Source organism: Elephas maximus, chromosome 9, assembly GCF_024166365.1.
Source record: "Elephas maximus indicus isolate mEleMax1 chromosome 9, mEleMax1 primary haplotype, whole genome shotgun sequence".
NCBI classification, from domain to species: domain Eukaryota; kingdom Metazoa; phylum Chordata; class Mammalia; order Proboscidea; family Elephantidae; genus Elephas; species Elephas maximus.
The window spans coordinates 3,960,177-3,986,895 of NC_064827.1; the positions used below are offsets into that span (position 1 = coordinate 3,960,177).

The window sequence follows — 26,719 nt, forward strand, 5'->3', positions numbered from 1 at the left end:
TAAACACAAATTAAAATGACTCCATTGTCTCCTTTCCAAAACAAATACGTGTGTGTGTATAAATATATATATACATACATACATACATACATATATATATATGATGAACCCAAACCTGGCAAGGATATAAATAAGTGGATGTAAATAATAAGGAAGTGACTATTGCACTGGATAGGACCTCGATGGGTACATTGTTAAATAGGAGTGATATCAACCTTGCCTTCTCCCTGATGGTAGAGGGAAACCATTCAGTTTGTAGATTTCATTCAATACAGATGGGAGTCTAAATTGACACCTTTCTAGGGGACAATTTCACACTTGGAACCAAAAGTCTTAAAAGCACTCATACTCATCACCCACTTGTTAAAATCAAACTCTAATAATGAATTAACAATCAGCGCAGGTACCTAATTAGAGATGTTCACCTCAACATTACGACCCACACCAAAAACCTGAGAGAAGCTCAATGTTCCAACCCTCACAGTCAAGACATAGAACAGTCGAATCACTTCGGAAAGCTCCCCGGGCCCCCTCCTCACCCCCTGGCCTCTGCCAACCACTGATCTGTTTCCTGTCCCTACAGCTTTGCTTTTCTTGAACGTCATGTAGAGGGAATCATGCCATATATGTAGTCTTCTGTGTCTGACTTATTGCACTTAGTATAACGTTTTCATATTCACATTGCTTTGTGTGTTACTAGTTTGTTTCTTTTTATCACTGAGTGATATTCCATTGTACAGTGTAATAAATATTTTTTTCCATTGTAGAAATACAATTGACTTCTGTGTCCTATGACCATGCTAAACTTACTTATTAGTTGTAGAAGCTTTTCTACAGACTCCTTAGACTTTTTTTACTTAGACAATTGTGTGGCCTGTGAATAAAGGAATTTTCCTTGTTCATTTCTAATCTGCATTCTTTCTTTCCAATCTGCATGGCTTTTACTTCTTTTTCTTGCCTTATTGCACTGGATAGGACCTCAATGAATATATCGTTGAATAGCGGTGATGACAGCAGCCATCCTTGCCTTGTTCCTGATCTTTGGGGGAGAGCATTCAGTTTGCAGATTTCACATAGATGGCCTTCATCATTGAGGAATTTCCCTTTGATACCTAGTTTACTGAGACTTGATCATCATATTTTATGTTTAAAAAACTATCACAATGTAGCAAATAATGCCAGTTTTATAAACACAGGCATAGAACAAATGCTGGGAAGCAATTACATCAAAATGTTCATTTAGTCATTTATCTGGTTGCTCTTAATAGAAACCATCGTTCTCAGCATCATCGTGGCTTAAACAAGTAAGGAATTATGATTAATTTTCAGTCTTCTTCTTTCTTTTTGGTAGTTTTTAACATTTCCATGATGGGCATGTATTGCTTTTATACTAAAACGTTAACAGAATAACAAATGCTATTTAGTTAGTGTCCAGCAGGAAATGACATTATACAGTTAAATACCCTTCCTCCCCATGCCTACCCAGAACCGCAAGGCAGTCACAGTCCTTTTGGTCTTTGCCTTATGGTGGGCAAGTCTTAACTGGCCTTTGTAAAACAAGGCTGTGTTTGCATTTCTCAGGAATGCCTACATTTCACAGGAGGCTGACATTTGAAACGGGCCCACGGTGCCCACAGGGCCCTCATCAAGGCCTGGCTCCATCTCACCCTCGCCCTTTCAGACTGAAATGTAGACAAAAGGCGAATGCATTGTTGTCTCATTGTTTGTGCTCCCAGCACTGGCATTGGCTGGTGTTTGCTTTAAATTCATGTTAGAAAAGACAGCTTTAGAAGCAAAAAGCAATTGGCCACTGGAGATGGTTTAGCACTTATGAAATGCTACCCGGCAAACAATCTCATCCCAAACCATAATCTGATAGATGGAGTCAAAAGGAGTAAGTTTCCAGTTAGAAGTTAAAGCCGCCGTCTATCCCATCAACGCCTTCACGCCCCCGCCAGAATGAACAGCCCTCGTATGGAGCCGCAGCTAGAGCATATTAGAGTGATTCGGCTCTGACATTATCTTATCCAATTACGAGATTCAAGGAGAGGAACACCGCAGTGGGTCACTCTGACCTTTGGAGGACTACTTATATTTTATAGGATTTCCCCCAGGACCAGAAGGCATTTTTCAATTACAGCGCTATGCAAGTTGTCAAAATACTCAGAACTGTGACTCAGAGCCAGCTACGTGGACACATAATTGGACGATGTCTACATAAGTTACCCCAAAGGATGCACCACAAATCGGGGGCAGAACTAAGAACGGGATCTGCACTGTCCTCACCCATGAGGCTACAGTATCAATCCCAGCTGAGTCCCCCGGCCCCCACACTCAATGGGTTAGCTCAACCTTCAGGGCTCAGGACGATGAAGTCAAGTTCCAAGGGCTCCGCCGGGTGGACCAGTTCCAGGCCCAGAAACCTCAGCCAGCCCTCTTGGAAGTGGGTGAAGCACAAGAATGTGTGGTGATAACGCAGACCATTTTCACTGCTGGGAAGTTCATCAGAAGAGCCCATCCTGTGGCCCCAGACAAACCAGGCAGGTGCTGCAGCCAAAGACAAAGGCAGGTCTTTCCTCCCCACCCCAGACCAGGCATCTTCCTCTGTGGCACTCCCGGACACCAGCTCCACGCTGCCCTACCCTTCACCACTGTCCCAGTGCAGACCCCAAGGACATCCTTTTGATGCGACTGCTTGGAGGTGAGAAGACCCTGATATCACTGTCAACTCTTCTGGCTCTGTTCATAAGAGCCTGGCCTGCCCACAGCAGGGACTCAGCAAATATACCCACCACCAACCAGAGGGAAAGAAGGGCAGGGAAGATAATCAGCATCTACTGAATGCCTAGTAAGTTCTAGAAGATTCCCTTATGTCTTCTGACTGAATGGGAGGAGGGATGTGAAGTCTGAATACACTTGAGTTACTAATCTTACTAATAATTCAATTCCTCACCATAACCCTGTAGAATTGGAGTTACTGCCCATTCTTTAGATGAGGAAATGGTGTCATATAAAAACCCTAGTGACCTGGGACATACCAGAGGTCCAGTAAATGGCCCTATGAGGCCACCAGCATTAAATAGAGGCTCCCTACTCCTCCCCAGAATCAGGAAGAGGAGAACGTCTGGCTTATAGTGGGGTAAGGAGCCCCAGTTCTATAACAAGGGGTCCACACGAATTCAATGACTGATCATAATGTCGACCACAGCATGGTAGGCCAGGTGCAATTTGCCCACTTTGGTTGAAATGTAGTTCTGCAATACACAAAGGGCTTTAAAGTGTTCCTATGCTTTGGTGCAGTGAATCAACGTCTAGGAATCTACCCTAAGGAAATAATCAGAGAGGCAGAAAGGATTCACCAGAAAGATGTTCATTCAAGTGTTATTTATAACAGCAAACAACTGGAAACAACCCAAACCCAACATCAGAGTGGCCGTTAAGTAAACTGTAAACGCGAGCATACAAGGGGACGTGAGGCATCCACCAAGATAGCTCCAGAGTTCATAGCGACGGGAGAAGTGTCACGGCTGAGGGTGGGACACGATACCGTTTCTACACGTGAGCTCAACCACGGAAAGGAGAAAATGTGAAGAAAAAGGAAAAGGAAAAGAAAAAGCTATTTTGACATTTTTCAGATTCGCTGTAATGCACTTCTATAGGCAAGAAAAGGTGTGGTCTCTGAACCTCCGACCAAGTGCCCTGAGACCCTTGGACCTCCCACCTCCCGGTCCCCAGACGGAGTCATCGCAAGCTTTCCTGCCAATCGGCACGCTTCCCTGGCTGCTCCTCACCTGTCTAAACTCCACCTGGGCTGAGGGCCCGCAGGGGCCTCCTCCTCTCTTAACTGCTAAGCAATCGACACCTCATTACTATCCTGGCTGTACAGCCCGCTGCTGTTGCAACTGGATTTATCATGTCTCCTCAGTTAAAGCCAACAAACAAACAGAGCTTGAGAATCAAGGCTACGGTACCATGCTAAGGTCTGCAGAAATTGGAGTGAATCAGCCCTTCTTAGTCTCAAGGAGCTCTGGTGTAGACAGCAGACATCTGAGGTGGTCATAAGCCACCCTAGGTAAAGCAATAATGCAAAGTGGTGTGGTAGAGAGGGAAGCCCCACACTGTGATGGAAGAATGGATCGATCTGTGAAGGAATGGATGAATGGAAGGATGGTTGGATGGATGGATGGATGGATGGATGGATGGATGGATGGATGGATGGATGGATGGATGGATGGATGGATGGATGGATGGATGGATGGATGGATGGATGGATGGATGGATGGATGGATGGATGGATGGATGGATGGATGGATGGATGGATGGATGGATGGATGGATGGATGGATGGATGGATGGATGGATGGATGGATGGATGGATGGATGGATGGATGGATGGATGGATGGATGGATGGATGGATGGATGGATGGATGGATGGGTGGGTGGATGGATGGGTGGGTGGGTGGGTGGGTGGGTGGGTGGGTGGGTGGATGGGTGGATGGATGGATGGGTGGGTGGATGGGTGGATGCGTGGGTAGATGCGTGGATGGATGCATGGATGGATGGGAGGGTGGGTGGGTGGGTGGATGAGTGTATGGATGGATGTTTGGGTGGATTTATGATTTGGATGCATGGGTATGTGGATGGAGTAATGGTTTTATGGTTGGATGGATGAATGGATGGATGGATAACTGGATGAATGGGTGGCTGGGTGCATTTATAACTAAATAGATGAGTGTATGGATGGATGGATTGGGTGGATTTATGATTTGGATGGTGTTATGGATTGAGAATTTTGTCCCCCAGATATGTGTGTCAAATTGGCTAGGCTATGAGTCCCAGGGCTGTGTGATTGTCCAACATATTGTGATCTGATGCGATTATCCTATGTGTTGTAAATCCTAACCTGTATGATGTTAATGAGGCAGGATTAGAGGCAGTTATGTTAATGAGGCAGGACTCAATCTACAGGATTAGGCTGTTTCTTGAGTCAATCTCTTTTGAAATCTAAAGGAAAGAATCAAGCAGAGAAGGCAGGGGCCTCATACCAGCAAGAAAGAAGCGCCAAGAGTGGAGTGCATGCTTTGGACCTGGGGTTCCTGCACTGAGAAGCTCCTAGACCAGGGGAAGATTGATGGCAAGGACATTCCCCCAGAACCTACAGAGAGAGAAAGTCTTCCTCTAGACTACTGTCCTAAATTTGGACTTCTAGCCTCCTAGACTGTGAGAGAATAAATTCCTGTTTGTTAAAGCCATCCACTTGTGGTATTTCTGTTATAGTAACACTAGATAACTAAGACAGGTGGATAGATAGGCAGGTAAGTGGGTGGGTGAATGGATGGGTGGATGGATGAATGAGTGGGTAGTTGGACGGCATGGATGGACAGGTGGGTAGATGAGTGGCTAGATGCTTGAATGTATGTATAGGTGGATGAAGATGACAACACACCTTTGTCAATTTAAACTTAATTAAAGATACTCAAGGCCTCAACTCTTGCCACTCCAGTTCTCCTGCCACCCCCACTTATGCTCTGATCCAGCCACACTAAAGCTCTTACTGAAAGGCCAGGATCTCACAGCATCACAGCACAACCTGTTTCCTCTGCTTGGAATCTCCTATCCCTTCACCTCCACTCCTGGGGAATCCCTACCATCATCCAGACCAAAGCTTAGGTGCTACCTCTGAGAAAGATTTCCTAAACCCCCATACACAGATTGGGGGCCTTCCTCAGCGCTTGCTTTTTTCGTATTCATTTGAACCATGTGAAATGGCTAATACTTGATGATTGGGAGCCCACAACATAGCAATTTCAGGCGGCTCAACTAACAAACCCATCGTGCACTCCTGCGATTATCCAACCCCAACAGGCTGCGGGGCTGGATGACCCCAGCCATCCTTTTGTTTCTGGCATCTGGCACCATGATTACACAACACGCCCAGCACATCCATAACACCATCAGATAATCAAGTGAATAAATGAGTCTCGACTCATTCCCTCCCAGCTCTGCATTCCGAGAAGACAGACCAGCTCGGCCTCCTCGGGTGGGAATAATCGCTCCCATAGCTTTGAGGAAAAGTGTATGTTCCAACAGAGGGCTTCTAGAAACAAGACACAAAGTCCCAGGGAGGGACCGGGGATTTCAGCCTCTTTTCTAGGACAGACGGATCTCTGCTACCCCTCAACCCTACACAGTCCCCTCCCTGGTGCCAGGTGGGGGTCACTACCTCCTCCCCTGACGGTCAGCACCTGAGGTCCTCCAGATAATGGACTCTCGAAGCCTCATGACTGAAAATGCTAGCAGGTGGTGAGGCAACAGGAGCCCTCATTCATTGCTGATGGGAATGCAAAATGGTGCAGCCACTTGGGAGACAGTGGCTGTTTCTTACCAAGTTAAACATAGGCTGACCAAAGGATCCAGCAATTGTGCTCCTAGGTGTATTTACCCAGACGAGCTGAAAATGCATGTCCACATAAAAACCTGCGCACTTATGTTTATGGCAACTCTATTCATAATTCCTAAAACTTGGAAGCAACCTAGATGTCTTTCAACAGGTAATGGATAAACAAACTGTGGTACATCCATACAACGGAATATCATTCAGCAATAAAAAGAAACGAGCTATCAAACCACGAAAAGACATGGAGAAGCCTTCAGTGCACATTGCTAAGTGAAAGAAGTCAGGCTAAAAAGGGTCCAAGCTGCAGGACTCCAACTCTATGACATTCTGGGAAAGGCAAAGCTTCAGAGACAGTGGACTGATGAGTGGTTTCCAGGGAGTGCGGGGAGGGTGAATAGGTGGAACACGGGGCATTTTTAGGGCAGTGAAACTATTCTATATGATACTGTGATGGTGGACACAGGGTTTGATGCGTTTGTCTACAGCTATAGGACGGGTCAACACAGAGTGAAACCTCATGTAAACTATGGACTTTAGTGCTTGTTCCTATTCTCAGACCATGTTGCCAATTCCTGAATGATACACATGCCATCAAACGGCCCCTTCCTTGTGGGTCTTCTTTCTGTTCTTTGTTTTAAGACCACACACTTTTTCAGTGGACTAGGTTGTTCCAGCCAAAAGCAGCTGCCTGCCAGTGAGGAAACAGCAGCCCCAGACCTGCCGCCCCACACTTCACTTTGTCTCTGTTATCTGCATACCTGCCTTCCTGCCTACCTGCCTACCTCCAGCTGTCTGGATGATGGATGCACGCACACAACTCGAAAGCTGCCAGAGTATGCTGGCACCCAGCTGCCCACCATGAAACAACTATAGTCCCAGGTGTCTGTGCACCCTTCCACATAACCCAGACACAGACAAACCTCAATTCAAGGGTCTTCTTTCTTTTTATAGTGATGGATTGGTGCTATGAGGAGCGTTCTTCAGATTGCTTTTCTTTACTTAATGTGTCTTGGAGAGTCCTCAATTTCCATGTTCTTTCAGCTGCTGCCCAGATTCTATTCTATGGATGCACAGTTTATCTAAATAGCCCCCTCTTGGTGGGCATGTAAGGGTTCCCATCTTCTGCTCTTCTCCACAGTGGCTGTCCTCGTGCATGGGTCTCCGCACACACGTCTGAGTTATCTACAGGACACACTCCTAGAAGTGGAAGTGCTGGTTCAAAGGGTCCCTGCATACAACATCCTAGTAGACACTGGGAAGTAAGTGCCTTCCCCTGCTCTCGCCAACAGCCCACATCCTCGGCTGTTGTTCTTTGCCGGTCTGGGAGGTGAGAAATGGTTCTCCCTGGGGCTTAATCTGCATTCGTTCCACAGGAGTTAGATTAAACATCCTCTCACAAGCTTATAAGTTATTTGTATTTTTGTCTAAGAATTATCCACGCCTTTTTCCATGTTTTGTTTGGTGGCTGATCTTTTTTAATGGATTTACAGGAATTCTTTGTGTATTGTAAGCACATCGGCCTCCTTTCTGTTATATATTTTGTAAATACTTTTCTTACAGTGGTTGGTTGCATTTTGTTTGGACCAGGCAGAAATCTTGACTTTTACAAAGTCAAGTGTTTTTCTTTATAACTTCTGGGGCTTATGTCATGCTTAGCATGGGCTTCCCATCTCCGGACTGTAAAACCCAGATTGTTTTCTTCTAGTAGTTTTATGGTTTCGTTTTTAAAGTTCAAGTCTTTGATCCATCTGGAATGCATTTTGTTGCAAGAGGAAGGCAGGGGTCCAACTTCTTTTTCCCAGATGGCTTCTCCTTGACTCCCACCCAACCCGATGACTAAGCCTTCCTTTCCCAGCTGACGTGAAGTACTGCCTTTATCAAATCTGAGACTCCTGTGGGGGTCACACTTTAAAAGCCAGGGAGCTACATTCCCCTCAGCTGACTGTCCCCTTCATCTGACTGTCCCGCACGGTAGAGGTTCTGCTGTCCACTCAGCCTCTCAACATGCAGCCCTCCACCGCCTCCAGTGTGCCCCAAGGACGACTCTAGAACCCACAGTGGGAGCTTCTCCGGTAGGAGGGTGGTTTTGTCCATGCAAGATTACTTATGATACTGAAAAACTGGAAACAACCCAAATGCCCAACCCTAAAGGGTGCTTTAAATGAATAAGGACTCCATCCATAGGATTGTTACAGCAGTCATGGATGATGCATGGATGCCTATGCTATCTTGCAAGGGTCTCTGGGTGGTGCAAACTATTAAGCACCTGGATACGAACTGAAAGGCTGGCAGTTCAAGTCCACCCAAAGGAGCCTCAGAAGATACGCCTGGTGATCTACTTCTGAAAGGTCACAGCCATGAAAACCCTGTGGAGCACAGTTCTACGCTGCACATGTGGGGTTCCCATGAGTTGGAGCTGACTACTCAACGGCTACTTTTTTTTTTTATGTACTATAATTTGAGAAAGTCAAAGTCTGCTGGGCTCAGAGCCAAGGCCTTCACTTCCAACGGGAACAGGAGCATTGGCTGGTGTTTCCAGATCAGCACAGTGATGGACCTCCCTCCAGTCTCTTTTCTTTGTACTCAGACCCAGGGGAGCCCCAGTTTGGGAATTATGGGTGACATTTATTTTCTTATTTATACCTGTTCGTATTAAAATATATACATATTATAAAGGAAGGAGGAAGAGGAGGAGACAGAAGCAAGAGGGTGTGCCCTGAGAGGCCATGGTCTGCCCAGGCTAGGGGGATGCCTCCTCACGCACCTCCCAGCCAAGTGGCTCTCCTCTCAGCGTCTGCACTGTGTTCCCGTGGATGTCCTGGGGAGCACGAGCTCACCCCAACACCAGGCCAGCTTCTGCCTGGCCCCCTGGGCTCAGCACCCCGTGGGTGCCCTCCAAGTCTGCAGTGCACAGACCTAGGGCCCTTCACTTCAAGCAGGCTTATGTTGGGGACACAGAGCTAGGTATGGTAGGAGTCGGCTGGATCCTGGCTCTGCCCTGGTCATCAATGTGACCTCTGACTGCTGATCTCTGCCCCTTAGGGTCCCTGACACTCAAATGGGCACTTCTCGTGCTCCCGCAGGGCTGTCATGAGAACCAGTGTTGGAAGTCAGGGCCGTCCCCTCCACTCCCTGAAGCCTGCCCCCCGCCGTCCAGGCAAGGCTGTATCCTGCACACCAGCCACAGTGACATGCAGAGCACAGGGCTCGGCAGATGCAGAAATAAATTTTAGGGGGTGGTTTCTTCAGCCTCCTTAGCAAAACCATCCACACTGCTTTAAACGTTGTTGTTTGTTGTTACTGTTATTGTTGTGTGCCGTCAAGTCAATTCCCACTCATAGCAACTCTGTAGGAGAGAGGAGAACTGCCCCATAGGGTTTCCCGGGCTGTAATCTTTACCAGAGCAGATCATACATTGAGTTTAAGTTAGAAGCACTATTTTTACACGAGGCATGGGTGGTAGAATTCTCGCCTTCCATGTGGGAGACCAGGGTTCGATTCCCGGCCAGTGCATCTCATGCACCGCAACCACCCGTCTGTCGCTGGAGGCTTGTGTGTTGCTATGATACTGAACAGGTTTCGGCAGAGCTTCCAGACTAAGACGGACTAGGAAGAAAGGCTTGGTGATCCACTTCCAAAAATCAGCCAACGAAAGTCCTATGGATCCCAACAACCTTGTCTGTAATCCACTGTGGAGATGGCTCAGGACCAGACAACGTTTTGTTCCACTGTGCATGAAGTCTCCATGAGTCAGGGGCTGACTCAAGGGCAGCTAGCAACAGCAGCAACATTTTTATTCAATTTTCAATTGTGAAGCCTGGCAGAGCACATTTTTGTGAGCTAAAACATTTACTAGTTTATTAATGGGGCAGGCCAAGGTTCTCTTACTGTTAGCAGCTCTGGGTTTAGAGCAAGGCTTCGAAATGGTTCCACCTGGTTCAGTCATAGCCAGTGAAGAAAAACAGAAACAGACCCAGAGTTTTACAATTTGGCCGATTTGGCGTAGTACAGGAACAGAAAAAATTACAGGTCAAAGCCCTAGAATGGGAGACTTGGAGAAGGCGTAGTGATCCCTTACAGGAGCCTGATGCATGAGACTGGATTATTGGCAGAACTGTAGGAGAGCCTCACACATTTAAAGCGGTGCGGTCAGCCACCATCTTTGTGTGGGGTGCCGCCATCTTTGACCAGGGCAGCACTGCTTCAGGCTGTGCTCAAAATCCTAGGTCAAGAGGTTTGGTTGCTATGCAACGTGTATGCTGCCCTTGTTCTCTAAGACGGAGATTAAGTTCCTACCAGGGCTTCGACTTATTAATTTTTCCTGTTCTGGCTATCTTTCCTATACAACACAACTTCAAAATTTTGGGTCTGTTTTGGTGATGCTTCCTCAGCCATGACTGAACTGAGCAGAATCAGTTCAAAGCTTGGTTTAGAATTATGGGTTTTGGTGCAGAATCTGTGACCCAACAAAGACCATGATTAACAGCAGATTTGGTGCACTGATTTCCAAGGCTGAGGGTTTCTTGTGAGCTATCTCATTCCCATCCAAAACTGGCACCTGCCCAGGTCTGCATCCATTTCAAAGCTGTGAAAGCTGAGGCCAGGAACACGATCAGAGGAGCGATAAGAGCAGTAGGCTGCACTGACAGAGTGGAGAAATATTCCAAGACACTCTTTCAACAGGCCTGCTCTCTTGCATCAGCCTCACTCCGGACCCTCAGCCCCCACCTCCCAAGGAGCGCCTCACTGGGAAGGTGTGAACAGCCTTGGGCAGGAAGTGCTGTGCCTGGAGTTAGAGATAGGTTTGGATGCTGAGAGGGAACCAGGCCTGCCAAGCTGGCCCTAGAAGGCCTGAGAACCTCACTTCACTGTTCCCTGGGGTGTTGGGAAAGTTAGGGTGGAAAGGAAGGGAGCAGCAAGACTGGGAGAGAAACCAGCTGAGTTGTCAGAGAAAAATGTGTTAAATGTAAGCCTGACATATCCCAGAGACGGGCAACTCAGGACAGCACAGACGCCGGGGCAGGTCTCACTCAGGTGCAGTGTGTGCCCACCATACGTACTATTGAGAAATCCAATCAGGAAATACTTTAATAAGTGATTGGGAAGAGACCAGACTAGCTTTCTTCAGAGGGTTTTTTTTTTTTTTTTTTCTGCCGAGATATTGGCCAGGCATCAAAGTATATAGAGAAAGGCTGCTGCCTGAGCCCCGGCTCTCCCTTGGGTTTAAAGTCAGCACAGTGAGGGCCAGATCCTGGAAACCAAGAGGCAGGCACAGAAGAGCTAAGTCACAGCTACCACCTAAGTAACCATGCCAGGGAGTGTGGCCTTGCGCATGTAATGTCCACGTTGCTGGGTCTGTGACCAGGGCTGAAGAGCAGAAGGTAGGCACCGCAAACAATCGCGTCACCCCCTGAAAGTCTTGGGGCACAGCGGTTCAAGGTAAGAGCTCGAAGGCAAAGATGTGGTTGAAAGGAGAGTGGGCAGAAAAGCTGACAGTATTTAAAGAATTCCCCAAACATGGCTGAAAGTGGGGTATCTGGAAGTTATTTATAGGATAAGATGATTGATCCTATAATTAAAAGGAGTTTGGTATGAAGTTAGACTCAAGGGGCTGAAAAGATTCATCTGAAAAGGCTGTAGCTAAGAAGGAGTAGGGTGATAGCCGGGAGAACGATCAAGAGGTGGAACAGGGTTTGGTGGTGGAGGGGGGTGATGGAGTAGGGTGTGCGAAGAGTGAGAAGCCAGAGTCACAGGGGACCACATTCCAATCTCAGGTCTGTTCCTTGTTCATTGAGTCACCTCAGTGTCTTCACCCACAGAGAGAGGACATCAATCTGACCTGACAGTTTGTCGAATGGACTAAAATACCACAGGTAGAAAGTATTCAGGTCACAGGAGCCATTCAAAAATTGCTCAGCAACGTGCCAACAGGAGTGGAGATGCCACAAAGAGGGTGCCCACGTTGCTTATGCACATGTCACATGCACACACATACCTCATCACAAACTGGCCACTGGCTTGGGGAGTCCTTGAAAGATCTGGGATGGCGGAGGTTGCTATGTGAAGTGTGGCAACACATCATTGAGTCTCTATTAGTGTCAGACAGGGGAAAACCCAGTGGTGCCTTGAGCTCATGGATCCCGACCTGAACAGCATGGTGGACGTGACCCCTGGAGGCACCCAGAGAAAGCATTCTCCCACACTCTCTGACCAATTCCCCGAGTGATCCTGAAAATCCTCTGTTTCTTCTGGCCTGTCTGGGACATCCAACCCAGCACACTCAACTCTGCCAGACACCTGGGAAGATGAGTGCAGGTCACCCTCCTGGAGCCCTCCGCCCTCGCCCAGAAAAGCCAAGGCAGCCACGTGTATTAGGGCCTCCCGGGCCTCCTGACTTCTGCCCACCCTGCTCCAGAAAGCCTGCCTAAAACATGGCCACACTCTGGTTTAAGGGACCCCTTCAGAGTTTACAAAACACTTTCACTTCAATGCAACAACTATTTGTTAAGCATCGCCTATGCTGCAGGCTTGTGCAGTGTAACAGAGGTCCAGACAGACCTGCTTGTTTTTGTGGAGGTGTGGCTTCTGCCTCCCTAGGCTCTCACCACAGATCTGTGAAGTAGACATCATCAGCTCCGTTTTACACATGAGGACACTGAGACTCAGAAGGAGATGACTTCTTTGAGGTCTTACCATGAGAGTGTTATATCAACCCAAGCCAAGCCTACCTATTCACAATGTCTAGTAGAGCTGACCTCTAGGTGGAACACTTCCACACTTGTTCTCTGGCCAGACAGGAAAAAAAAAAAAATTTTTTTTTTTTTTTTTTTAACAGTTCACTTAAATTTGAGGATTCAGGGTCCTTACAATGAGCTAGGGCCTCTCTTTACCATTCTAAACTGTGAATTCTGCCTACTGAGGTGATTTAAAATGAGAAATGCCTAGGATCACAAAAGCAGGATAAGCCCCATTCCCTTAGCTTCAAATAAATGAAGCCCCCCAATTTTTCACATGGCAGAGTAGAATCTGATTGGAGCAGGGGTAGGTGAGTTGCCTGGGCAATAAAATTTCTGAGAAGTTTGGCAGCTCTTTAGGACTCCGGGTCCACTTTAAAGGAAAAACAAGAGTAGAACTTTTGGGGCCTTGACCCTGGCAAACCTGAGGACTCATCAGTTTTTTGGACACATCACAGGCCTTTGCTAATAAAACCAAAGGGTGGGTTCAGTGACTGAGCCTCAGGGCCCTCCTTCTCTCAGGGGCTTTGATATCTCTTTTCTGAAATACTGGTGGTTTAAAGATATGGATCCCTGTCATGGCCCAGCTTCCCCAACCTGGAAGAGGTTCTGGCTAAGCTATACCAGCTTAGCTCAAGGAACATCTGATCTATTGGCCAACCCCGGCCCTGCCCTCAGAGGGGCGCTGTAAAAGGCACTCCTGCCCTTATCTTTTACATTTAGCTTGCTGGCAGGGATTCCCACATGTTTTCCATGGTGTGTCAGCTGATATTAAACAGGCAGGACCTACCTGGCTATACTCCGCTTTATCACTCTTTCCTTTCCCCTAAAATGGAAAAAATGGCTCAGACTTGGGCAGCTCGCCCCCTGAATAAAACACTCCACTTGAGGTTGAGTGCAAGGCTCCAGACCTAATCCCCAAGATTGCATCTGACACAGGACAAGGAGGACACCGTGGAGCCCAGGACCCAAGTGGAAAGTGGGTGCTGAAGGACAGGAACCAAAAGGCATGGCATCCTTCTGAAGCCTGGGCCCCAGCACCCACCACCAGCGGGGCCAGAGGAGACAAAAGGGTGGGAGGACAAAGGGCCATCCATGTGGCCACTGGCTTCACCAAGCCCTGTTCTTCTCCCTGCCTCTACTGTTGGGACAAAGACACCAGCAAAGTTGAAAGAAGTGGCCGTGCCTCCAGTTGGAGCCCAAGGCCCCTCACTGTGGCACTCAAGCTTGGAAGGCACTTGCTCTGAGCACTGGTGTGTTCCCAAAAGGCTGGACAGAGCCAGGTTCTTTCCAGAAACAGAAGGCTATTGTGAAGGCTTCGGCTCTGCCACTATTAGCTAGGGGGCTCCTTCGGCCTCAGTCTTCTCACTCTTAGATTGGGGATGATTCTCCTTACTTTGGAAAGATACCATCAAGATAAAACAGCACGTAAAGGCTCTTAGGACACAGATTTTAAAAAAAGCAAGAGAGAAGAGGTAAAGGGAAAGGGGAGAAAGAGAAGGAGAGAAGCTCAGCTCTCATCTCCAGGACCCTCCCCAGGCAACACTCAGCCCTCACGTGTCCTGTGCTCTTTCCTCTTCACTTTGGCATCGACCACTGGACCCCCACGAGGCCTCAGAAGCCTGCACCCCAGCCGGCGTGGAGCCCAGCTGCCCCCTCCCGGGGCACAAAGACTGACCAGCCTGTAGCTTTTTTCTGCCTGAGCACAGGGCCTGCAAGATGGTCAAGTCGTCCATCTGCCCACCACGTCCCCTGGGCTCCAGAGGGCAGAAGCAGGCGGGGAACAGGAGGGTCACTGACTCCACTTAGGCCTCCATGTGCTCCCCACACTGACCAGGCCCTGAAGAGCAGCCTCTACAGCCCAGCATACCCGCTCTCGGGCCAGGCAGCTGTTTGCAATTGGACGGAACCTGGCCCGGAGAGGGAGGAGGGGCGTGTCCCCTGAGAAGGGCCCAGACTAAGGGGCATGTGAGGACATGCTGGTCCCGGGTAGGAAACCCAACGCAGGCATAGCCTGTGCTGCTTCCGCCTTGATCCTCCTTCCCCCTCGGAAGGTTCTAGCGAGCAGCATCACAGGACGGGGAGGGCCAGCAAGAGAAAGAACAGGGGTAGGCCTCCATGTGGGACTTGTTCTCACGGTCAGCCCCTCACGCTCCTGGGTAAGAAAGCATGGCCGAAGCGGCCCCTGCTCTCACAAACAGTGAAAGGTAGCCTGCCCACATCATCTGCAAAAGGCACCACACACACCAGACTCCCCACCTCAGTTACAAGGCCGCCTCTGGCCGCCCAGCCGTGCCCCATTGCGCTAACTGTCCTGCCCTCCCGAGGCCTCCTTGTACCCCCTGAACCCGCAAACACCAGCTTTGTCTGGGTTTGCACTTTATAGCAACTACCACCCCCCTGCCAATAATAACAGTAACAATATGTAACAATGGAAACCCTGGTGGCGTAGTTGTTAAGTGCTACAGCTGCTAGCCAAAGGATTGGCAGTTCGAATCCGCCAGGTGCTCCTTGGAAACTCTATGGGGCAGTTCTACTCTGTCCTGTAGGGTCGCTATGAGTCAGAATCGACTCAACGGCACTGGGTTTGGTCTGGTTTTATGTGACAATTACACAATCTATAGCACCATTAACAATTAGTACCTGGTAACTGCACATTATTAAGGGCACCTCTGGGCGGTGCAAAAAAGTCAACGGGATCAGCTGCTGATTAAAACGTTGGTGGTTGAATCCACCTAGAGGTGCCTCAGAAGAAAGGCCTGGCAATCTACTTCTGAAAAACCAGCCACTGATAATTCTGTGAAGCACAGTTCTACTCTGACCTCAGACAGACACGGAATTGCCATGAGTCAGCGTCAACTCCACACCAAATGTTTTGTTTGTTTGTTTGTTTTGTCTTTGTTTTTTACTGGTTTTTTACATAACAATCGCCATTATTATTATCAGTGTTCCGATGACATCTGCTAACATGTGGGGAGCCAAGTGCTGGGCCCTCTGCTAAGAGCTTTGCAGCAAACACCAGGGCTGCAGGGGCACCGGACCCAGAAAAAAGGAAAGGCAGCATCAACGCCCACATTCCTCTCCTTCCTCCTGAGGAAGAACGCTGAGTGGACGGGAAGGAGAGCCAGCGTTTCAGATGGTTCACAAAGAGGTAAGAAAAAGCGAAAGCAGAAACCAGCACAAACACAGCCCGTCACCTCGTCAGCAGCGCTGGGAAGGTCGTGGAAACACGAGGAAGCTTCTCCCCCAAAAGGGCCCCTTGCAAACGCTGCTCCGGCTTCCCAAGATCGAACCCAGCTCGAGGGCCTGAGGTGACCTTCTGGCCATAGCAGTGAGGTGAGCCCTCTCTCGGGTGCCCACGGCCACTTTCCCTCTCACCGGGCTCCCCACTCGGCCTGCTCCCCCACACCCATTGCTTGTTTCCACTCCCCTGAACAGGCTTGAGTACCAACCCAAGTGGGACAGGATCCCTTGGGTCCACTCTGCACACAGCTGTGCCAGTGTGCTCCCAAAGAGGGGGGCAAGATGGAAGCTTGGCTGGCAAAGGGGAGCCCACCCGAGCTCTTGAGTGTGTGCCTCGATGTGTCAAAACGAGAAGGCTGTGGTGTGGACACTGTCGTGGTGGACGTGTGGCATGGAACATTTGTCACGGTCACAGGACCGAGAGTGAACCCTGGTATGAACTGCAAAAAACCCACTGCCCTCAAGTCCATTCCTACTCAGAGCGATAGAGTACAACTGCCCCATAGGATCTTCTAGGCTGTCATCTTTATGGGAGGTCTTTCTCCCACAGAGCAGCTGGTGGGTTTGAATTGCCAGCCTTTTGGCTAGCAGCTGAGCATTTAAGCACTGCACCACTAGGTCTCCTTGGCGTAAACTATGGACTTCAGTTATTAATCATGTAACGAATATACCAAGCGAGCGCAAGATGGTGAGGAGAGGAGAGCCCGAGCAGGGGGAGAGGGAGTACGAGGGAACTCTCTGTACTTTCCCACAATTATTCAGTAAACCTTCAGCTCCTCTAAAAAGTACGGTCTATGTGAAAAGAACAGCCCCTGAGTAGTGCGAATGGTTAAACGCTCAGCTACTAGGCAGAGGGTTGGAGGTCGGACCCAGCCACAGGCACCTCAGAAGACAGGCCTGGCGATCTGGTCCTGAAAGGCCGGGGCCTTGAAAACCCTAGGGAGCAGCTCTACCCTGCACACATGGGGTCACCATGAATCGGAAGGGACTGGACAGAAACCAACAACAACATTAAAGAAGGAGGAGGAAGAGGAGACACCAAGGCTCAGACTGCTACCCCCGAGTGAATTTTGAGAAAAGTAGGTCAGACTGTGGTTCCCTGTGTCAGTTCTGAGTCACTGGGGCGCCCATGTGTGGGGTCACGCATCCCTGTCTGAAGCTCAAAACCCCTGCCCGCCAGGATTCTCCCACAGCAAGGAGAGCCAGAAGCAGGGGACTTGCCCTGCCACCGAATAGGCCCACGCCCTGTCCCCTGAACTGGAGCATGGTCAGGGGCAATTCAGGTGGGCCTACAGGGCTAGGGCGCCCTGGTGGGACAGTGGTTAAGCTCTCGGCTGCTAACTGAAAGGTGGGTGGTTCGAACCTACCAGCGGCTCCGCGGGGGAAAGATGTGGTCTTGGAAACCCTACAGGGCAGCTCTATTCCGCCCTATAGGGTCGCTGTGAGGCAGAATTGACTCCATAGCAATGGGTTCTGGGGTTACAGGACTGTAGGAAATACACCCTGGGGAGGAGGGTGAGCTCTTGGGTCAAACGGGCTTGCAGAGCCTCCATTTCTCAGCTGCAGAATGGTGAGGGTCACGAGCCATCCCCACTCCACAGGCAACACCGCCGCGCAGGCCCTGAGTAAGCAGGAGCGGAGCCTAAGGCAGGGCTCGCCCACGCCCCGCAGAGCATCGAGGGCACCTTCCTCTAAGCCCTCCAGGGGGTGGCCCCAGCCGCCGGCTGTAAGGCAGGCTGGACTCTGATTGGCCAGTGCCGCCCCTGGCTCACTCTGATTGGCTGGTGGCCCTGGGGTCTGGCTGCTGAAGGCTTTAACTACCCGCTCCGTGTAAGGCAGGTCAGCGAGCCCTTTGCTCACCTGTGCACCCTCCATGCCCAGCACACCTCTGATGCGATGCAAACGCTTGTCAGACAAAGCCTCAGCCCTGCAGGCTTCTCGCGTGGCGGCCTCCTGTATTCCCTCCGCTTACCCCTGTCGGGAGAGAACAAGCCCACGGCCGCGCTCACGGTGGGGCACCGCTTCCCCTTCCCAGGAGCCCAGGGCCGACAGGGTCACAGTCACCTCCGATTTTCTGTTGACATTAAAGCTCACCCTCCTTTTCATTGGAGATTTTTTTTTTTTCAAATGTAAGGATGGGAGCTTTTAAATTAAATCACTCCCCCTACATGCCACTTTTTAAAAAAATTTTATTGTGTTTTATGTGAAAGTTTACAGCACAAATTAGTTTCTTATTCTAAAATTTATACACAAGTTGTTTTGTGACATTGGTTGCAATCCCCACAATGTGTCAGCACTCTCCCCCTTTCCCTTTCCACCCTGGGTTCTCCGTGTCAGTTGGTCCAGGTTTCCTGTCCCTTCCTGCCTTCTCCTCTTTGCTTTTGGGCAGGTGTTGCCCATTTGGTCTTGTATACTTGACTGAACTAAGAAGCACGTTCCTCACACGTGTTACTGTTTGGTTTATAAGCCGGTCTAGTCCTTGGCTGAAAGGTGGACTTTGGGAGTGGCTTCAGTTCTGAGTTAGCAGGGTGTCCAGGGGTCATGCCCACATTTTTATGTCATTTTGTGACATTGATTAAAAATATGGAGGTCAAGAGAAACCCCATTGCCAAGGTGCTGGCAGTACAGAAAGGACAGAAGAATGTATTTCCCCAAAAGCCCAGGTAAGGAAGGCAGAAAATGAAGGTGTTCCCATCTCCTGGGCAAAGACCCCGACCCAGGGGCTGGGCTCCCACCCTTTGTGCCGCGTAATTAAATTTTAAGAAAACTGGGTCAGACTGTGATTCCATGTCTCAGTTCTGAGTCACCTAAAGCTGATGACATTCGCCGCTAATGTGGGGTTAGTACTTAGGTTGGGAAACTTCCAGGAAAACCGCTCCTCCGGTCAAGCTGCTGTGAGGCTGGCCTCAGTTCTCTGACGCGGGAGACGCACAGAGCCCCCGTTGCCCACAGCACGCACTCAGCCATGAAGTCATCCATTCTGTAAAGCTCCCTCCAGGGACCTGGGCCAGGCCCTGCTGGGAATAGTCTCTGACAGCAAAGCCCCCACCTGAGCCCACCCCTCAAATGGAGCCCCCAGAGACCCACCCTTCTCCACTCATCGCCCACCCAGGTGTAGTGGTGTTGCAGAGCCAGGAGACCAGAGTCCTGGGCCAGGGCATTGCCGGGTCTGTTCACATCTCTGGACCTCAATTCCTACTCATGACAATGGCAAGGAGGGGCATGCTGGACTTGACCTGCCCCACAGCTGCCCAGCCTCAGGCCTCAGAGGAGCAATGAGCAGCGCTGATAAACCCACGTTCTGTGCAGTTCCTCCTCATGATTTCAGCCCCAGGAGGGAGGAGCGACCCCCTGGCTGACAGGCAGGAGCTGGGAGCTGGCACCCGACCCTCCACCACAGCCTCATGCTCCTTGGGTCAGGAGGGACAAAATAGGGGCAATGAGGTGCACTGAACCCTCATAAAAGTCCTGCAGTATTTCCACTCAGCACCCCATACTTCAGGTGGGGAAACCGAGGCACCAAGTGGCTAAATGTGCAGTGGTGAGAAGGGAAGCCAAGACTTGAGCCCAGATGGTCCAGCTTCAGGCCACCCCCTGGTCTTCCTCCTGTGTCCTGGGGCTCCTCTGGGAAGGGTCAAGGCGGGCCCTCTTCAGGGTTCCCATATATCCAAGACTGGGCCAGACATCCCAAAATGAACACCTGGCCGAGTCAGAGGGAAGCAGAGCTGTGACAGCACCGCCCTCCTGTGGGTAAAACAGGACTCATCCCAGCACCTGGCCCAGGTGGAATTCCCTGCCCTGAGGACGAGGAGCGTCGCAGTCATCCAGGGGCTCCCTGCTGTGTGTCCACCCCTCACCACCTGTCTGGTGTGGGGGAGGGTCACGGAAGGGAGAGACATCACAACTGCCTGCAGAGGACACTGTCGCGGTGAATGGGGTGGGGCCCTGGTTCCAGTTCACAGTCTGGTGGGCGGGACAGACGTGGACACTGTTCATGGGAGGGCCATGCCACACTTGTACTTGGGCCATGGGTGTGTACAGACCATACACACATGTGCACACACAAACACACACACAGAGTGGCCAGGCATTCACATGTCTGTGCGTGTGCATGTGCTGGGGTGTGTGCGTGTGTGTGTAATGTGTGTGTGCACCTGATATATGTGTGGCTGTGTGTTTTTGTGGGAGTCCCTGGGTTTTTGTGGGTGCCAGGCAGGGACTCCCACGAAAACACACAGCATACATAAATCACATGGACGCACACATTACAGCCACATGCATGCACCCGACCACACACACACTCACACACAGGTGCAGCCCTGAGTCGATCTGTACAATGATCTGTACAGCGACCTCATGAGGCAATTCAGGACTGTACCCAACATGCAGATGAGGAACTGAGGCTCGGGGAGGTGGGGCTTATGGACAGCGGGGCCAGGACTGGGCCCCTTGGGGACTGAGAGCCCCCTCAGTGCTCTTGCCCGGGACCCACGCCTCCTCCGCTTTGTGGCTGCAGGGGACTGGTGACATTAACCATCTGTCTCACACACTCACTCACTCACACACACACTCACACGCACACTTACACACTCACTCACACACACACTTACATGCACACTCACACCTACACTCTCACACCTACACTCTCACACCTACACTCACACACACTCACACTCACACACACTCTCACAGACACACTCATGCACACTCACACTCACACACACGCTCACACACACTCACACATGCACACTCACATGCACACTCACACACTCACACACATGCACACACACTCACACGCACCCACACATCACACTTACACACTCACATGCACACACACTCACACACACATACACTCACACACTCACACACATACATTCACTTACACAAACTCACACTCACATGCACACTCACTGACACACACTCACACATACACTCACACACTCACACATACACTCACACATTAACACTCTCACACACACTCACACCCACACATACACACACACACACTCACGTGCACACTCACATGCACACTCACACACAAACAATCACACACACAGCCTGACACCTGGGGCCCCCCCCTTCCATGTACTTGGCTCAAGAGGCAGCTGGAGAAGCAGACACACACACGTGTGGAAGGAACGCTTTGTGCTTCTGGAACCCTTAAATCTGAAGAGAACTGCGCTAACGTTATGCTACTTGCCTTTACAAACACACCGCTAAGGGTGGCAGTGAGAGGAGCGTCCTCCATGTACCCAGTGCTTAAGAGTCTGCCCAGAGGAGCCTTGGAAGAAAGGCCTAGGGGTCTATTCCCAAAAAACCGGCCACTGAAAACCCCGCGGAGCCCAGTTCTGCTCTGACACGCTTGGGGTCCCCATGAGTTGGAGTTGATTCGACTGGGAATGATTTTCTGGTGCTGTGAGCCAGGCACCCTACAAGGCAGTTGACACACATGCGTCGCCTCAGTCAGTCTTCAAGACAACTCCTCAAAGCAATGATATGCTTCTCCCCGTTTCCCGGGGGGGGAAACTGAGGCCCCTGCAACTGGCCCTAGCCCTGCCAAACCTCCCTCCCCAAGTCCTGTTAGAGGCAGAGAAGTCAGCGCACCCATGCTGCCCTGGGGTTGGACAATCTGACTGCCAAGGAGTGGGCCTCCCATGTGGGTGGTCTTCCACCTCCGACTGCCCAGTCATCCCCACAGGGGCCAGAATCCTGCCAGGGGGCCACTTCCCGAGCCACTGCCTTGAGGTCCGTCAATGTGTCTGCAGAGCTGCAGACCGAAACCAGAGTGCCTCTGGCCCCTCCCAGCCTGAGGCTCCAGGGGTTCTCAAGCAACTACTCCAGGGTGTAAGTGTGGACAGATGCCCGGGAGGAGGCACAGGAGGGGGGGAGCAGATTGAGGGTTCCGGAAGCTAGTCTGATACCGAACTCTCGAGGATCCCTAAAGCCCTCCCCCCTCCACCCAAGGAAGCTTGTTCTCCTTTGTGGCACTTCCTGTCTCTCAGAAGAAGTGAGTTCTGCTGGCCACGTGGCCCTCCGAGGGCAACTATGGGCTGGGGCATGGCCAGCCAAGTTAATGAGGGGCTTTCCAGCCAAGGGGAGCAGGCTCCAAGACACTGCGGCAGGGTGCACAGTCCCTGCCAGGAGGAGGGACAGATTAAAACCCGAGGTGGAGGAGGGCACCCACTAAGGAAGGGGAAGGAGGGGAGGAAAAGGCCAAGTTTAGCATCACCTCCTCCAGGAAGCTTCCCTGGATCTCTCCAGTGGAGTTAGCTCTCCCAGTTTGTGTGAAAGGGCACTGAGCAGTTTCCATGTGAGCCCCAGAGTGAAATGAACAGTGTCCATGTCTGTTGTGCCCACCAGACCCTGAACTCCTGGAGCCAGGGGCCCCACACCATTCACCTGGGTCTCCCCACAGTTCTACAGGGCCAGGCAGGTCTCTGATGGGTAAAGCACTGGTGGTGACTGAGACCAATAGAAGGTTTCGGGGCCTCTTGAAGGCAGGGAGGGGAGGAGAGAGGAAGGAAGAGAAGGAAGGAGCAGTGGGAAAGAGAGGGAGAGAGGAGAAGAGGGTAGGGGGGAAAGAGAGGGGAAGAAGGGAGGGAGGGAAAGGAAGGAGAGAGGGGTCAGAAAGCTCCAGCCTGGGGTCCCTGCTGGCCTTGGAGCACCAGCCCCTCCTTCACTGCTAAGGGGCCGAGGCAAGGACATGGGCGCAGGGCCTTGCTCAGGATCAGACAAGTGCCAGCAAATGACTCAGAGCAGTCACCACCACCTCCACTGAGTGCTGGCAAAGCCTAGAACCAGGGAAGGAGGGCCCTGCAGGGTGCCTTAAAAGCAGACCTGGGCTTCTGCCTCCAACCAGCCAGCAAACACGGCACCTTCAGAGGTGCCGATGACTGGCAGTTGGGGGGGGGGCAATCTGCCCTCCCCAAGTCACTGTCACTTAGCAGGGGCTGAGGAAGAGTTGGTGGGTGTCAGTTCCCCCACGTCCCTCTACCCACCCAACAAAGTTTGGGACCCAGGAGGAGGGAAGGGGAGCCTGAGGTCTCCCTTGGAGCCCAGGGAGGAGGAGGAGGGAGACAGGACCAGACACAGGAGGCCTGGGCGGGCAGCGCATCAGCTGTGCTCTCAGGGCGGGGCTGCCAGGAGAGTCCAGAAATATCTGAAGGGTGGGGTGAAGGGGCAGGCTCTGGCCAGCACCCCAGGAACAGCCCTGAGGCGACATTATCAGAGAAGGAACTTGGAGCTTCAACACCAGGAAGAAACGCCTGACCAGGGCCACTGCTGGGTAGTCACATCCCTGGGGAAGTGACCAAAATGCCAACCCCTCCGGGCACTGAAATCTGGGCTAGACGGGGGTGGAGGGGTTTCTGGGCTCCTCCCACTAACTGTGCGTTAATGGGGTTGGGGGTGGAAAAGGATGTCTTTCCAGCCAACTTCATTGAGTCAGAGGAAATTTAACCATTTGATAGAAGTCCCACAGAACTTGGCCGATGCTTCCCACAAATTCTTGCAAAAAGCAGTCATGTGACTGGTGCTCACCAATGAGGTGCAGAGGAGATGACCTCAATTTCCAAATATCGGGGTCACGTTTCACTTCACATACTCTCCCTCCCCCAGCGTGATGTTAAGCAGCCCCAAATGAAATCGGACTTCTCATTCCTTCACACGCTTGGCCAAGAAGGTCGGGAAACGAGCCATGTTCAGAGAACAGTTGGAAAACATCTGGCAAGTCCCAAGATGGAGAGGCGAAGAGGCGCTCGCAGGACCTTCACCCGCCCCCTGCACATCCCCAGTGGGCAGGCAGCTGCCCCTCCGGCCACGCACTGCGGGTGACCTCAAAGGGAGACCTACCCTGGGAGCTGGAAAGAGGTTTGTGAAGCCCACCCAGAAAAGCGACGTCTTCACACACTGCGACATAGCCTGCTTTGACAAAAGCAAGCTGTCCAGGATGGGGCAGCCCCTACCTGTGCCCCCACCACACTGCTGTCCAGGGCCCACACTTAAAAGCTCCGTTCGGGAGAGAAATCAGAAAACAGGGATGCAGCAGGGGACACGGGGGGAGAGGGATAGGCAAAGCGACCAACATCCTAGACCCTGCAAATTCGTGGTCTACCCATCCAGCCCTAGTCCTGGCCTTTCCCTGAAGGGGACAGATCCCCTGGGGAGGGGGGACAGATCTCTCAGAGGAGCTAGGACAGGACTGAGGGAGGGGGCCCAGGTGGCAGCTGGTTCCCAGACCACATCCCTCGCCACCCCATCCCACCACCACTCTTCCAGAGACCTGCACTGTCCAGAACCTTCACCTTACCCCCCTCCCCTGACACGGAAAGGCAGTCTGTACAGGGTAAGGACATCTCCCAGAGCCCCGGAGCCACCCCACACCCAGACTCCTGCTGGCCCTCCTGAGCCCACCAAGTGCTAACTGTGCCAGGAAAAGAGGGGGGAAAACATTGTAACTGGCAAGAGGCACATGGAAAGTGATTCTTTCCAAATGTCTTCAAATTACAAAGTGGAAAGAGAAAGGAAAGCAGTGAGCCTGTCCCTCCTCGCTGGGGGATGTCTGGCTGGTCTCGTGCTGTGGAGCCGTGGCCCCCTCCTGACTCTCCATGACCTGGGACAAGCCCAGCTGAGCCTTCCTCTCCTTATCCATCAATGAGGAGGTCAGAGGCCTGGGGCCCATCCAACAGCCAATCACAGAAGGTGATTCTCCCAACAGGATGTTGAGGGAATGCAGCTTGGAGGACCCAGGCAGGGAGAGACCCTGTGGTCCCTAGAGACCTCCTCTGGACGGGGCCCCTTCTAAGGGCAGACCCCGGGCAGAAGGAATCCCACAACTCTGGCTATCCACCCCACTCACAGCATTGCCTCAGTAGCTTTGCCCGGTGTGTCCCAGCTCTGGGAGAGAAGCTGCCTCCCAGGGCATCAGGCTCATTGGAGTGGGATCTGAAGCAGGGCTGCTCTGCCACCCTCCAGGGCTCCCCACTGCCACTGAACACGCAGGTGCCAGGGTGGCAAGAACCTGGCCTACCCAAAGTTCCTCAGCCTAGAGGGAGAGGGCAAGCCCAAGGCTGGGGGCCTCTGTGACACTGTCCCCCCAGTGCCCTCCAGGAGTCCAGGCCAGAACTGAAGGGCTGTGACTCTAGGGGGCGACCCTGCCTGGACTTGTGGTGGGGCTACGTGGGACGGGGCTGGCGCCTGCGCTCCTGGCCGACAACACAGGGGTCTCAGGAAAGATTTGGCCTGCCTCATGGACAACCTCCCAGGTCTGCAACGCGCAGTCCTTGTTCCCGCTTGCGCGACAGCCCCAACTGGCCGGCCGGGCTGGGGAGGAGGCTGCGGAGTCCGCGGGTATTGTGCTGGCTCCTCTCCCCTTCAGGGCCCCCAGCGAACGGCATTCCCAGACTCGGCCCTAGCATTCCAGAAGCCCAGGGGGGAAAGTTTCGCAGGCAGCACGGAAAGGCGCCGGCGCCAGGAATGACAGCGCGCCCGGGCGGGTGACAGACACCCTGTCCCGCACCCGGGGCCCGGAGCCCTTACCTGCGCGGCTCGGAGGCGGCGCCCACAGCAGCAGCAGCGGCAGCAGCAGCAACGGCGACAGCGGGGCGTCCGGGCGGCGCGGATTGCGCGCTTTCCAGCGGGTGTGGACGTCCATGCCGGCGGGGCGCGGGGGGCGCACGGGGCGCGGGGAAGCGGGGGACGCCCGGACAGCGACTCGGCGAGGACACACAACTCTAGGAAGTCATGGGCGCCCTTGCCGGCTCTCGGTGCTTTGTGGCGGCGGCTGTCCTGGAGGGAGTCTGGCCTTGGCGCGCAGGACAGCCGGGACCCCCCGGCGTTCGCTCGCTCCTACTCCTCTGCAGCCCCTCCCGCCGCCTCTCCGCCCCGCGACCCGCTCCCTTGGGCGCTTGCTCTGGAGTCTTGCGCCAGCCGCGGGGACGGGAGTGCGGACTCGCCCCGGCGCCGAGCACTTTTCCCCTTTCGTCCCTCCTCTCCACTGGCAGGCCTCCGAGCGGCTGTCGCTCCCCGACGCCCGCAGCGAATCAGAGCCCCGGCTGCGCGCTGCCGGCCCGGCCCCCGCCTCCCACTGGGCGCGGGGCGCGGGGTGGGGACGCGGGCGGGCCGAGGGGATGGGCCGGCCCTTCTCCTGGAGCGGGCGGGCGAGGGTGGCCCTGAGCCCCGCGCCCCCCTCCTCCCGGCCCCCCACCTTCCCCACTCAAGGTGCCCACGCCTGGCGGAGCTCCAGAAAGCAGTGCGGAGGGCCCGAAGTTTGATCACTTTGAATTAAAAAAGAGAATCGCAGCTTGCCCTGGCTAACTTTTTCTTGAATGTGGAGGAGTCGGAGCTC

General features: G+C 52.2%; 1 protein-coding gene across 2 annotated transcripts in view; it reads right to left on the minus strand.

The window, feature by feature from the left end:
* The window catches only part of COL5A1 (collagen type V alpha 1 chain), a 189,007-nt gene extending 162,630 nt beyond the window's left edge, over nucleotides 1-26,377 (minus strand). Inside the window, exon 1 of one of the 2 annotated variants that reach the window (XM_049896362.1) lies at nucleotides 25,912-26,377. In XM_049896362.1, the coding sequence (XP_049752319.1) occupies nucleotides 25,912-26,026 (115 nt within the window). In that variant the 5' untranslated portion in view covers nucleotides 26,027-26,377. The remainder of the gene's footprint in view (nucleotides 1-25,911) is intronic. The other variant, XM_049896361.1, reaches the window with a different exon arrangement.
* Between the last annotated feature and the right edge of the window lie 342 nt (nucleotides 26,378-26,719).